The 13,398-nt window shown below is 33.0% G+C and overlaps 1 protein-coding gene across 4 annotated transcripts; it reads left to right on the top strand.

The window, feature by feature from the left end:
* The first annotated feature begins 7,083 nt into the window (after window positions 1-7,083).
* LOC133873570 (uncharacterized) lies at window positions 7,084-12,961 on the top strand. 4 transcript variants are annotated; one of them, XM_062311297.1, is made up of 11 exons: window positions 7,084-7,386; window positions 8,113-8,346; window positions 8,486-8,613; window positions 8,913-9,021; window positions 9,161-9,200; window positions 10,002-10,091; window positions 10,209-10,308; window positions 10,444-10,583; window positions 11,007-11,109; window positions 11,481-12,157; window positions 12,510-12,961. In XM_062311297.1, exons 2-11 carry the CDS (start codon window positions 8,208-8,210, stop codon window positions 12,793-12,795), a joined length of 1,812 nt encoding a protein of 603 aa, XP_062167281.1. In that variant the 5' UTR covers window positions 7,084-7,386; window positions 8,113-8,207; the 3' UTR covers window positions 12,796-12,961. The 4 variants fall into 4 exon arrangements, with proteins under 4 accessions (XP_062167281.1, XP_062167282.1, XP_062167283.1 ...); XM_062311298.1 differs by having other exon boundaries at window positions 8,116-8,346; XM_062311299.1 differs by having other exon boundaries at window positions 7,084-7,367; window positions 8,151-8,346.
* The last annotated feature ends 437 nt before the right edge of the window (window positions 12,962-13,398 follow it).

Below are 13,398 nucleotides of genomic sequence, written 5' to 3' on the forward strand. Positions count from 1 at the left end.
TAAGAATGTAACTTCATAGTTCGCATGCAATGTCGCAATCAAGTAACAAATGTTCAATGGACTCCCCACTCTTTTTACACAAATAGCACCACTCAACCACCACGATATTCTTTTTTCGCAAATTATCATGTGTCAAAATTGTTCCCAATGCTACTGTCCATACAAAGAATGGCACTCTCGACGAAGCCTTGACATGCCAGATACTCTTCCAAAGAAATGAATGGTCATCTTGTCTATTTAACACTTCATAAAATAACTTCGCTTCAAATTGATCCCTCTTGGAGGGGCTCCAAACTAACCTATCCTCCTCTGCATGTCGAACCTAAATAAAATACAGCCGCTCGAAGAAAGAGAGTACCATCTCCGCCTCTCAATCCTGGACTGATCACGTAAAGATGACATTCCACTGGGTAACTCCATCTTGAAGAAACAAATTATCCGCCACCCTCGTATCTTAATGCCTAGCAATACTAAACAACACTAGATAGCATAGCTTCAACGACAGATCCCACAGCAAAGGTCATGCCAGAGACTTACTTTAGACCCAACCTTTGCCTCAAATCGAACAAAGTTGTTAAACTTATCTCACCCCCTTCTTATATGGCCAGTTTTATTCCCCCTGTGTACTTGGTCTAGCAAAAGGCCAATAAAGTGCTTGTCTTGCGATGGAGTCCAGTTAGCCCTCAAACTATCTTGCTGATGGAGGAATTATCATCCATTTCCTCACCTGCAATTTAAATAGTAACTGCAATAATGAATGGAGCACATGCTTGCAAAATGTCATATGCTTAGAAATGTACATGAGTCACAGTAGTCAAACAGTCTAGATGAACAACACTGTAATTGTAACAGAGTTCAGCACCCAATTGATTGTGTGAGCAGCCAACACCATTTTGTCATGAACATGGAAAACCAACACTTCCACCTTTGTTGCAATCTTATCACATACACCACATGCCTCCTTCACATGCACATTACTTTCTGCAACTACTAACATCAATGGCCCAGCCAACACAACCACACATATCCCTAACATCAACACCAACTCTCCATCAACGCCACCATCCCTCGCCATCGCCATCGCATCACCACCACTGCCAGTATCATTACCTGGTCCACACAATTACATAAAAACTCTAAATCATGCTTTATTACTTTTGCTTTGTTGCAAAAAGCAGAAAAGGCAATCTTCTTCCCTTCTTACCTTTCTTTTATTACTCATCGAAAATACTTCATATTTTCAACTTCTAATGCCTAAGATTTTTTTTATTAAGTAATCAAAAATTCATTAAAAGTGCATAGACGTAATCCCAATAACCAGGAAGTACACTAGTATACAAGATGCCTAATATGTTATTTACTAGAATAAAGTTCAAGATATCAGAAAAGTTAGCTCCCTAGACCAATCTGACTAGTGCATCTTATCCCACTTTTATGATCATCTGTTAGACCTTCAGCTAAGAGAGAGAGAGATTTTCTAAAAAGTAATAAATTATTTGAAGTAGTTAGTAGTTAGTAGTTGGTAACCCAAATGGAGGTAATTGCATGAGGTAAGTCCAAAAAGTAGCGACAAAGTCGAGCAAAAGCAGCTCACCTAAAATGTTCTTGGACCAGTATGAGATCTTATTGAAAGAGGAATAATAATACTGGAAAAGTATACAAGAAAGGACATTGGCTTATTCATCTATATCAGCATAAAGTTTTTTTTTTTTTTTCGGTTAAAAAATAAAAGAAAAAGGTTTTGACTTTTATATTTGATGCTGTTTGGTTCCTGAGAAAAAAAGGAGAAACTTTTGCAATTCACATTAATAGAACTACAACTACAGTTTCTGATATATTCCTTCAATTTTTCAGCAGCCAAACAAGGCACGAAGCAAAGAAATTGAGAAACAGTACACAGTCTAGCCAATCACTTCATCAAAATATGGATTCTCAGTAAATTTACAAGTTGGTCCTCGATTGAAAATATGATTAAACACTAATAATACTCGGGTTTGGATGCCCAGAAAACATAATGAGGAAAAGCAAAGAATTTCTAACAAACCAAGAAAGATAATTAAGCAAGTGAAAAAAAAAAAATTAAAAATTAAAATTTTTTTTTAAACAAAAAAAAAAAAAAAAAGTGAAAATTTGAAACCCAAAAAAATTAAGCAAGTGAAGAATATCAGGTACCTCTTTGCACAAGAAGGACCAGTGAAGCTCTGGGTGGCCAAAAGGGGAATAGGGTTTTCCGAGAATAAGAAACAGAAATGTCTTTTTCTTTTTCTTTTTCTTTTTTTCATATGAAAAAAAAAAATCTACTATACATTATAATTTATTGTGACTCTTCTGAATTGTTAAGATAATTTATTGCATATAATTTTTTTAAAAAATTTTTAACTATTATTTTCAATTTAAGATTCCGAATTTTTTTATATAATTTTTTTTTTTTAAAAAAAAAAACTGATATTATAATGTTTGACTATATACTGATTTTATAATGTTTGAAAATATGAAATTATTAACATTGAATTTTTTGTAAATATGGTTCCAACATAGGTTGGCGTCGGAAACAGATGGTAGAATTTATAATATGTTGAAGTAGAATTTGACTTAGGTGTTGTCAAATACATTTTTTACAATTTTTTTAATAGTTTAAATTTAATTTCACTTTATTTCTAACTTACAATTAAATCTGAATTGTTAAAATAATTACGAAAAGAGTAATATTTCATGCCTAACACACACTTTGTAAAACAAAGTTGATGTGGAAATAATTTTTACTTTCTTTTTTTCTCAAAGTGAAAAAAAATGTGTACAATTATTGTGAAAATTAATTATACATCAACTTTGTTGTACAAAGTCTGTACAATTGTTGTGTAGGAAACATTACTCTTACGAAAAATTGAGAAATGATTGTTGTACAACTTTCGTACAGTTTTTGTACAACCGTAACAATTTTTTTTTTTTTTTATGATCAACCATTGAATTTGTTTTCTTACATGTGGACCCTAAATATCCAATGGTTAATCTTAAAAAAAATAGTTAGAGTTATACAAAAATTGTGTAAGAAACATTACTCTACGAAAATTATGCTCAATTCAGCCACGTCTTTACTTTGTGAGATATGTTATATGCACAACAATAACACAAAAATGAAATATATTAAATAAATAAATGAGTTCTTCATTCTTCATTTTTTATTTTTAAAAATGTTAGACACATCAATATTGTTGTGCAACTATTGTATAAAGAAATGATTTTTCTACGTCACATTACATTTCATCAATCCTACACCAAGACACATAGAGTGTGAGACACATGCATGCGAGTCCCATTTATGTGGGTCCTATATACATGGGTCTCACACCCAATGTGTCTTGGTATAAGATTGAAGTAGGATAATGTGATGTAAGAATAACGCATCCCTATTGTATAAGAGTTATGCAAATAACATAAAGATATAATCTTTTACCACTTCAAGACACAACTCTTAACCACCTTGCATCTTTGCCCATGTAACAAGGTGATCTCATATCTAACTTTATAATTTTTTTTTCAAAAAATAATAAAAATAAAAATTATCACAGGAATAAAAATAATCAAAATTATATCTTAAAATACCAATCTATCATACCTCAATAACATATCTCTTACTTTGTAACAAGTGCAAGGTCTGACGTGGACCTTTACATTAGGAAAATAAACAATTAAACATATAAGATTTTGTTCTTCGGTGAGATTTACACTTATCTCCACGGATTGGCAATCAATTAAAGAATCGAATTTCGTACTCCAACACAAGTGTTTTAAGGTTTATTTTAGGAAGTGAGTCATTCAACTTTACGTGGCTAGAAAGCATTTACCATGCCGATATTTTAGAATAAAGTAATGATTCATTACCATCTTTTAACACAACTTTTCACCACCTTGCTTATGTGGTAAGGTGGTCCCCTACTACTTTTTAGGTTTTAAAAATAAAATAAGGTGGGGGACCACCTTGCCACATAAGCAAAGTGGTGAAAAGTTGTATTAAAAGGTAGTAGTGAATCATTACTCTTTAGAATAATTATTCTTATTATTATTCTAACAATGAAATATATATTTCGTACAACTCACATATAAAATTGACATGTGTCCCTTAGTATGTGAGAAGCACATGTTGTTTTAATAGCATGTACTTCTCACATGCTTTTTTAATAGTATTAATAAAAATAAATATGCGTTTCTCACATGTTTAAAAGACACATGTCATTCTCATATGTGGATTGTATGAAATTTCTTACAAAACAGTTTGTAAGAAATTTCTGTTCACTTTTTATTTTATAAAAATTGTAATATTCATTGCAAGACTCTTATTTGGGTCAAAATTTCAATAATTTGCTTCCGAATTGTTAGAATATAAGAAAGTATTCACGAGACTTACTTGTCCTAACAAGTGGACAAAATATTCAAAATATGTTAAAACAAGTAAATCTAATAAGAATTCTATTATATTTACTACCTAAATTATTAACGATCCAAATAACAAAATTGCTGAAATATCTATCCACCTCTTATTATTTGTACTACGATAAATTTTCTCAAGTTTGTAACATTAATTAATAGTTTAATCAATGCTACCCCGGATGTGAATATTGAAGTAAATTCATAGTCGTAATTTGAGATTATGATCTTCTCAAATTATTTGTCAGAATTTGAGAGAATTCGAACAAATAATTGTGAGAGATCATTTATGAGACCTACCAGACAAAATAAAAATTAAATTATTTAACTATTCATCCAATCGTGTAAGTCCTTTAAATTATCTCTCACAGCCAAACACTCCAATTCTATCCAATTTCAACAAATAATTTGAGAAATTTCATATCCGTACTATCTAATCCAATTAATTATCTTAACTTTGACTCTTCATAAACGTGAACCGCACGCCAGGAAGCAAAGAAGTGTTGAATTTATTGTTTTCCATTCAACTTGGTGGGGGGTGGCCGCCCTCATTAGACTTTATGATTACCTGTCAATTTACTAGAAGCTTCGCAATTCGCATTAAGGGCACTGACAAATGACAAGCTCCTTTTTATTTTTCATAAATTTAGAATATAAAATTATTTTTTCATCTTTATTCACATACACTTTATAATAATTTTGTTTATTATTTATTATATTATTAAAATATTATTTCTTTACAAAATACACTTTTTTACTTTTACTTTTTTTTTTTTACAAAAATTCGACACAGTCAAAATAAAAGGAAAAAAAAAACATTAATAAAAAGATAAATATTTTGTGTTAAAATAATAAAAAAAAATAGAAAAGTTATAGAGAAACTGAAGCGAAATTTTTTTTTTATGAATGTGTTCTTTTGTTTTGTGAATTATTTTTTTTTCTATATATTTAAAAAATAAAAAAAAAAAATAAAAAAAAAAAACACCTGCCGTGATCTCTATAAAGACAATTGGACCTCCGTCACCTCCCCATCTGTATTTATTATGGCTTCCGTTGATGGGTGTCGGTGAGATTCAATTTCAAGTCAAAAAAGTATTTGCCTTCTGATTGTCTGAACCAGTTAATCCCTATTGTTCCTTCTATTTTTGACTTTTTTTTATTTTTGCTATTATTTATTTCCTCGACTGGGCTTCTTTTTTATATGAATGCCTCTTCAGGTATCTACTGGTGTTCTTGCAATTCAAGGTAAGTATATATTCTTTATGCATAAAGGTAAAGAAAGAGAGATAGAGACTTGGGAGAGCTATTTATGCCACAAAAAGGAAAATAAAGAGATGCCTCTTGTGATAGGGTTTCTTTTGTTATTTTTCTATTCCATTTAAATATCTATTTTTACATTAAAATAGTGTTAGGATAAGTAAAAGTCTTACCCTAGATTTAGGGTAGTATTTTTGGTTCCCTTGATCTTCTATTAATTTTCATGATAACCTATTTTATTCCATAAATATAAGAAAAATTAAAAAAAAAAAAAAATCACAAATAGTCTTATGTAAAAACTTCTTTATTTATTATTTTAATACAAAATATTTATTTCTCGAAGATAGGCAGAAAACTTGCATTTTGTAAAAGAAAATATATATATTTTATTGGTATTACTATACTTTATGGTTAATATAATTTAATTTTAATGTCACTTGCAATCACGTAGGGACAACTGTGAGGATCAAAATCAATCCAAGAAGTCAATAATTTTATTATTTAGAATTTTTATGTAATAGGGAAATTAGGTTAGGGCTCTATGTGCTTTTAGCAATATTGACTTTTAAGACATCAATTTTGAATATAGATGCTTGGGTCAATTCTAAATTCGAGATTTAAGTCATAAAAAGGTATATATATATATATATAAGAGACATAATTGTATTTTCATAATCATTTTCTATTATCTATTTAAATGTATTAAATTAAAAAGACCTTAATGTCAAAACAATAAAAGAAAAAATTGAAAATTCTAACCTGTACTACGATTACGTGATCCTCATTAACAGCACTAGCAATAAGCAAAGTGGATTCCTTCTCTTTTTCAAAGCAAATTCGTTATAATCTTCTTTTTTTTTGTATAATTAAATTCGTTATAATCTAAATAAAGTAATGTTAGACTTATAGTTGGTTTATAATTTCTTTTTATAAATTGCTGACACGTGTTGATTGGAGTCACGTTTATCATTAAACAAATTGTTAACACCATCTAACTATATATTATCACATCTCAGTAAATTTTTTAAAAAAAAAAAGAAAAAAAAAAAAAAAAAAAAAAAAAAAAAAAAAGAAGAAGAAGAAGAAGAAAAGAAAAGAAAGAAAGAAAAGAAGAAGAATTCCTTGTTCCTGCGCGTCTCCTAAAATCTAGCGGCCGCGATTATTCGCTAGGGGGAGAACGGACGTCAACGATGACCTTACCGTGACAAAAGACCGTAACAAGCACAGGTGGTCCTGTTAACTTATTTCTTAAACAGCGAAAGCCGCCTCTTTCTCAGGTTCCTCTTCACCCAATTGTCAATTTAGCAGTTTTACTAGGTGGTCCCCACCAGACACTTCCAAAGACGGTACAAAACCAACGTAGTCCTCAAACTGGTATTTTTCCCTTTTATTTATTTTTATTTTTTTTTTATCATTTAAGTCGGTAAATTTTGGAAACAGTGTTGTGGAATTTTGATGGTGATTCTGTGTCTGGAACTCGTTATGCCCAAGAGGAATGAATAGCCCATGTCGTATATCCGTCTGGGTGGTCGCACATCAGGTGACTCTGTCTGCTTTGTCTCCATAAGTGAATGATTCATTTTTCATGGAGATCTGCATTGGGGTGGTGAGGATTTCAGTGTTCTGATTCTGGCTCCTGTTTAGAGCTCATAAAGGCCAGCTGGGTGCTCCTCAGGGAGCTTCATGTGAGTTGAATTTTAATGGGTACGTTCTTAAAGAATCTGCCTCTGGGTACTTTGATTTTTCTGAGTTCTGGTTTTATTTTGGATTGGATTTTGATTCATTTCAAATATCTGTGTATCGTGGCTTGTATGTATTGGTCTGTGCATTTCTTCTTCTTTTTTCCCATTCATTTGGTCAGTGAAAGTGTTTATGTAATCTGGGTATTGATGTTTTTCGCTTTTTCTATTTGGTTGATGTGCTTAGAGGTGTAAATATTTGTGTGTATGAAACTGTCCGATGGTGAGTTGTTAACTGTTTTGAAAATTCTGTTACTCGGTGCTGGTGAAATTAGAATTTTAGTGGTATAGTATGCTAATAAAGGAATAAGATAAATCGTTGAAGGCTTTTAATGGAAGTGTTCTAATGGCTTTCAATGAACATTAAAGCTTTTTCTGGTTCCAGGTGCCTCGTAAGATGAAAATAAAATAAAGAACTTTGACTGTCTTTAATTACTTATGTAGATCAGGAGGAAACTTTTGCAGTCATCATTTAGAAGTCTTATCTTGATGCATGTATTTCATTACATGCACATAATTTGACGAATTGTGGTTAATCATGCATATTGAGACGTAAGTTTCATCCGAGTACGCATGTTGCAAGGATGCTGTTGGGTTTTTGATGTCCTTATTAGTTATTATCTCCACTTATTCTATATTAGTGAAATAACCTTTTGACATTTTTTTTTTTTTTAATATAATGTTAAATCAGCAGATGATACTGAAATCCATTAATTGTACGTGGTGTAGATTCCTCAGTTGACTGTTTGAGACAGAGCTCTTTATGATTTTCTTGGAGATGCAAAGATGGAGAAAAGGCAAAAGATCACTCAGTATAGGGAGAGGCTGGACAAGACACTTGCATCTCCTGATCTGACAACTGAGGAGACGCTTAAAACCCTAGTCAAGAATCAACTCCTACATTCTTCCAAAGATGAAGCCAAAGGTTATTAATTCTCCAGATTTTCCTGTTGACTTCCTCTAATCAGCTATGGTTTACATTTCCTTATATTAAATGAGGTACTAGTATGAAGATTTCATACATTCATTGATCACTTTCCAATTTCAAATTTTTGGTCATGCAGGATGTGATCAGAAAGTAATTGAGAAAAGGACTGCAGAAGTATCGTATTTTCTTGACATGTTGAGGAGTGTTTCTGTAAGTGATAATGAAGGATCAAAGGCCGGTGAGAGATCACATGCCGAATGGAAGGTAGACTGTCTAATTTGCATAATCTTCTTCTTCTTCTTCTCTCTCTCTCTCCCCTGAACTTTTTTAGTTCTTCTATCCAGACAATTCCTTTCTCAGGAAACTTGAAAGAATTTTGTCTGATGAGTAGTGACTTCATCACCGATTGGTTTAACTTCTTAGTTCAAAATGTTTCTACATTGTTGAGAATTTAATAAAACTTGATCCAGTTGCACATGATTTTTATATTTGGTTTGGCCTGCAGATGACATGTTATTAGAAGGTGTTGGGATATTTACTGACAATCCTACTTCTTTTGGCAGATAAAACAAGATAATGAAGAGTTTCGTGTTATGTATCGTGAAGGACCTGAAGGCACTCCCTTTCATTCATTACTTGTTGAAGGCTATGTAGATGGGCCTTTAGATGTTTGTAAGTTAAACCAGAATTATTTAGACATCTTGAGTTCATTCTAGAATGATGAACAATAATCAGTGAATTCTTTTAGGCCGTTAGGTACCACTGAATATGAAATTGAAAATTTTAAGATGAATTCCATCCTTCATTGCAGGTTTATGCATCTCGTGGGAGTCATCCCTCTACAAGAAATGGTGAGAATTTTTCCATCATTCTACATGCTCTTAATTTTCTGAAGGTCACCTGTATTGACATACGTTATATGGTGGGCTACCGCATCACAATTCTGCTGAATGTGAATAACAGTGTTGCAACATAAATTACATTTAACTTTATAAGTTTTAGTACAGCACCATAGATGATATGTACTGTTAATCATTAAAATTTGAAGTGGGGATACCTTACTCAAAGATGTTTATGTGTATCATATATACATATATCACAAATATTGTTGAAATAAATGCTTCATTTTCTCTTTCTTTTTCTTTTTCTTTTTTTTTTTTTTTGGGGGGGGGGGGGGGGGGGGGGGGGAGGGGGCTGCAGTAAAATTAAACTTCCTGCATCTTTGAGCCAGTAACAGTAATATACATTTTTCACTTGAAAGTATGAGTTTGGTTTTCCATTTATTGGCATCATATAGGGTCCTATTAGTTCAGGTATTGGTGGTTAAAAGGTTCTTTGAATTTCTGACTGGTTATAAAAATTTGAGTTTGTAGAACTTAAATCTTAGTGATGTTTTTTTGTGTTTCTTTTACATCCCTTCCTATGTTCCTACCGTACATTCATCATGGTACATACACATTGGAAGAACTAAAAATGGAGGCATTCATGAGAAGTTTGATGCAGAACCTGTTGGTAATGAGGACAAGATGAGAGAATACCGGCTGACATAGTTGTTCTTTAATTTCTCTCCTGTATTTCATTCATTATTTAGGTGACACTGTAATTTTGACAATTAACTTCCTTTTCTTTTTTTACATTTTATTATTTGTCAGGTGGCCTCAGTTTAGTATTCCATCTTTCAAAATTATCTCTTGCAAATGTTTGCAAAAGGTCCGGATTGGTGAACAGATATCTTTAGTGAGGTTTGTTTAGCATAAAACCACAGCATTTCTTAAAAATTTACTTATTTGAATACTCTCTACTTTCTCAAATATATGCCACTTTGGATCCTGATTTTTCTTTAAATTTTTGGAAGAAAGGGTGAAGCTTTCTTGGCCGCTGTCAACAAGGGAGGCTGTTCTACACTATTTTTTGTTTGAGTACTTTCAAGATGATCTCATTGTTGTTCTTCTAAACACGGTAGGACTTGAAATCTTAAGTGGACTAGATTTTTGTATCAGTTGCAATGTGTTTTCTGCCCATACGCCGAAAGTCCAGCTGTTTCTAGATTGAAACCAGAAGTAAGAGAGTATCTTGTCACTACTGTCCTTGCAGATCTCTGATTTGAAAAGCATTGATAAAACCACTCATGGTTTCACCAGTGAGGGGATCCCTGAAGCAATGGATGTTGTCAGGATTGATGTGGTAGGAGGCTTTGCTTTGCAAAAGGTGACCTCAGAAAGAAGTTACTTTCGGTGAGTTGTAGTTGATTGGCTATCACATATGAGTAGTCCTGTAAGTAAATCTGAGCAGATTACATGTAGCATCAACATTTAGATCTGTAATCAACCCAACCCCATATGCATCCCTTTCGATATAAATTTTATTTTTTCTTATTTTTTGGTTGTTAAATGGCTGGAGCCTTGATGATTTAAGACTTTCTGTATGTATTTGTCTTGTTCACATGATTTTTGAATGGGTCTAATGGCTTTCCCACTGGTAGCTTGTCTTATGTTGCCATTTGAAATAATTATGCATTGTTGCTTGTTAAACAAGACTTTCAAGTGATTGAGTTTCTGCCTAGTGGTATCTAAACTAATTTAAGTAATGCCCAGGATTGCTTGCCTTGTTCAGTGCTCCACCAATTTAAGAAATTTAAGAACTCTTAATTTTTGTAGGACAATAGCAAATATGGATATCAAGCTGGACTTTGTTCCTCCATCCCTTATAAACTTTATTTCAAGGCAGCTCATCGGCAATGGTTTCAAACTTTATCAAAAGGTCATACATTTTATTCGGTTATACTTTTACGTATTTGGTTCAAGATGTCGTTTTGTCCACTAGGTCAGCAATAAGACCAACTCATGGTGGAATAATACTATTTAATCTGGTTATGATTGAAATTGAGGCTATATTTGAATCTGATCATCCAACTCAGTAACTTTTTAACTGCATATTGCATACTCATCCACTGGACTTCAGTAGCTCTCAATGATCAATAAGACTTCAAATAAAAACTTAAAAAAATGTACTTGGTTGGACCTATACAATGGATGGCCCTGGTTAAAATCCTGTGTTGGCTCCTGGATCCTCATGTATGTGATTCCTGTTCTATTATTTTCTCTCACGTTTTCCAATCCTCAACACCTTAGGTAGTGTCTTCTACATTTAAGTGTGATGAAGATTTTAGCAATGCCATGGGGGATCCACTGTATACTAAAATACGTGAAGCTCTTTATTCCACTAATGTGTCAAAAGGGATTGTGGAAGTAGAAAAGCTTACAACTGACGCATGCACTCTCCCTGAAGAGCATCCTACTGAGACTAAGCAAGATGACTTGAAGGATACGAATCAGGAGGTTCATAGCAATTACCACGTAAGTGAATCGGAACCAGATAATGCAAGAGCTAAAAATAGGAAAGCTTTTGGAGAGATTGAAGAAGAAGTGAGTGAAGAATCCAGACACTTTGAGAAGGATAGCGAGGACATAGATCACATTTCAACCAAGGAATTCAGAGAAAGGTGTCATGTAAATGGCAAGAGAAATATTTTAATCAGGCCCGAGGTTGAACAAGCTCTAGGAACATTGGAGAAGGTCATCTCTGTGTTTCAGGAATATGGATTTAATGCCCAAACTGGGTGCTCTTCTGGTTTCACTCGTGAAGAACCTCCAAATAAAGAAAAGGGTCTGGTGAAAAACTCGAATTCTTCAAAAGACGAAAGAGTTTGTTCAAATGGTGAGGTTAGTCTTGAAGTGTCCGAAAAGGGAAGCACGGAGAGAACTTCACAAGAACGACCAAGGAATAGCTCCAGCAATCAAAGCTTCAGGTAATTATTATGTTAGTGAACCCAATTTTTGTATGTCCCATAATGTTTGGAGTCTAATTCATCATTCTTGTCCTCCATTTTTGCTCATGTATCCTTATCTTTCATTCGTTTTGATTATTTGTTTACTGAAATGTCATATCCTTTTCTTTTCTTTTTAAAATTTATTTTTAAATGATATCACTTCGTCCATCTTAAAGCAGAAGAGGAAAAGTGCTTCATCTTTTAGTTTTTGCTCCATTTTACAGTTTGTCACTCAGTTTTGATATTACTGAATAATCTACTAACCTAAGCAGAATTTCTGTCTCGCTTACAAATACGCAAATAAATGGTACTGTTCTGATCCCGTTTGCAGGCGTCCCGGATCAAATTCTCACTCGAAGGAAGTAAACCATAACAAAGTAGCACCAGCATCACCAGAGCAGTATGTTTCAGTGCCTAGTGAGGCTACCCAGGTTGCTTTGCGTTCCACCGAAAACGGGGCAACAGAAGTACTGTCTTTGGACCAAAGCACACATGATATTACGCAAATGAGCACTGAGCCAAATGGCATCCATGAAAGTAGTCTAAATGAAGAGAAGTCAAGCAAGCAGAAAAATCATAGGTTCTGCTGTTTCAGCAGCAGACGCTGTGTTGGTTGAAATGGCAACAGAGGAAAAGATAATAGAACTCACAGGTTTCATAATGTCAAACCAGAATTCAATCCTCAACAGATGACCCAAAAGAGGATTTTTTTTAACATCTTGTACGGAAACAACTTGTGTAATAGTCCATAACTTATATATATTCAAATAATTTCTATTTTAATTTTTTTTTTGAATCTTTTACTTTGGGCAAGTGTAAAATGTACCAATAAATAGAAGAGTTGAGAAATTGCCATAAACAATGGAAAAATGTTCAGTTAATGCAGAGTAGAATAGGTTATTATTATTTGGGGTCACGTTTCTTAGATATTTACATATTCTTTGTTATTAATTTAAAAGAAAAACTAATATGCTCTTAGTCAAATGAAATTCTTTCTGCTTAGGAATGAGATTGTTATTGAATTAAAAAGAATATTAATAAGCACTAACTTTGATTATGTAGTTGATTGCTAGGCCTTCTTAGCAAGTTAAGTGTGTTGGTTAATTTCTGTTGGAATAACGAAATAGTTGGGATGGCGTGGCGTGGCGTGACTGTTATCCTCTGTGCCGCGCCCCTCGTTGCAATTTGGACAACTGGCTAGTTGGCTCGCTTGACCATCG

The sequence above is a fragment of the Alnus glutinosa genome, chromosome 7 (genome assembly GCF_958979055.1).
Source record: "Alnus glutinosa chromosome 7, dhAlnGlut1.1, whole genome shotgun sequence".
NCBI lineage: Eukaryota > Viridiplantae > Streptophyta > Magnoliopsida > Fagales > Betulaceae > Alnus > Alnus glutinosa.

What these genes read in the sequence shown, in the direction of transcription:
- LOC133873570 (XM_062311297.1), top strand. Translation starts at nt 8,208, where the DNA reads ATGGAGAAAAGGCAAAAGATCACTCAGTATAGGGAGAGGCTGGACAAG. An exon ending in GAACAGATATCTTTAGTGAG is followed by an intron (nt 10,092 to 10,208) that starts GTTTGTTTAGCA and finishes TTTGGAAGAAAG; the next exon opens with GGTGAAGCTTTCTTGGCCGC. An exon ending in TTGTTGTTCTTCTAAACACG is followed by an intron (nt 10,309 to 10,443) that starts GTAGGACTTGAA and finishes CTGTCCTTGCAG; the next exon opens with ATCTCTGATTTGAAAAGCAT.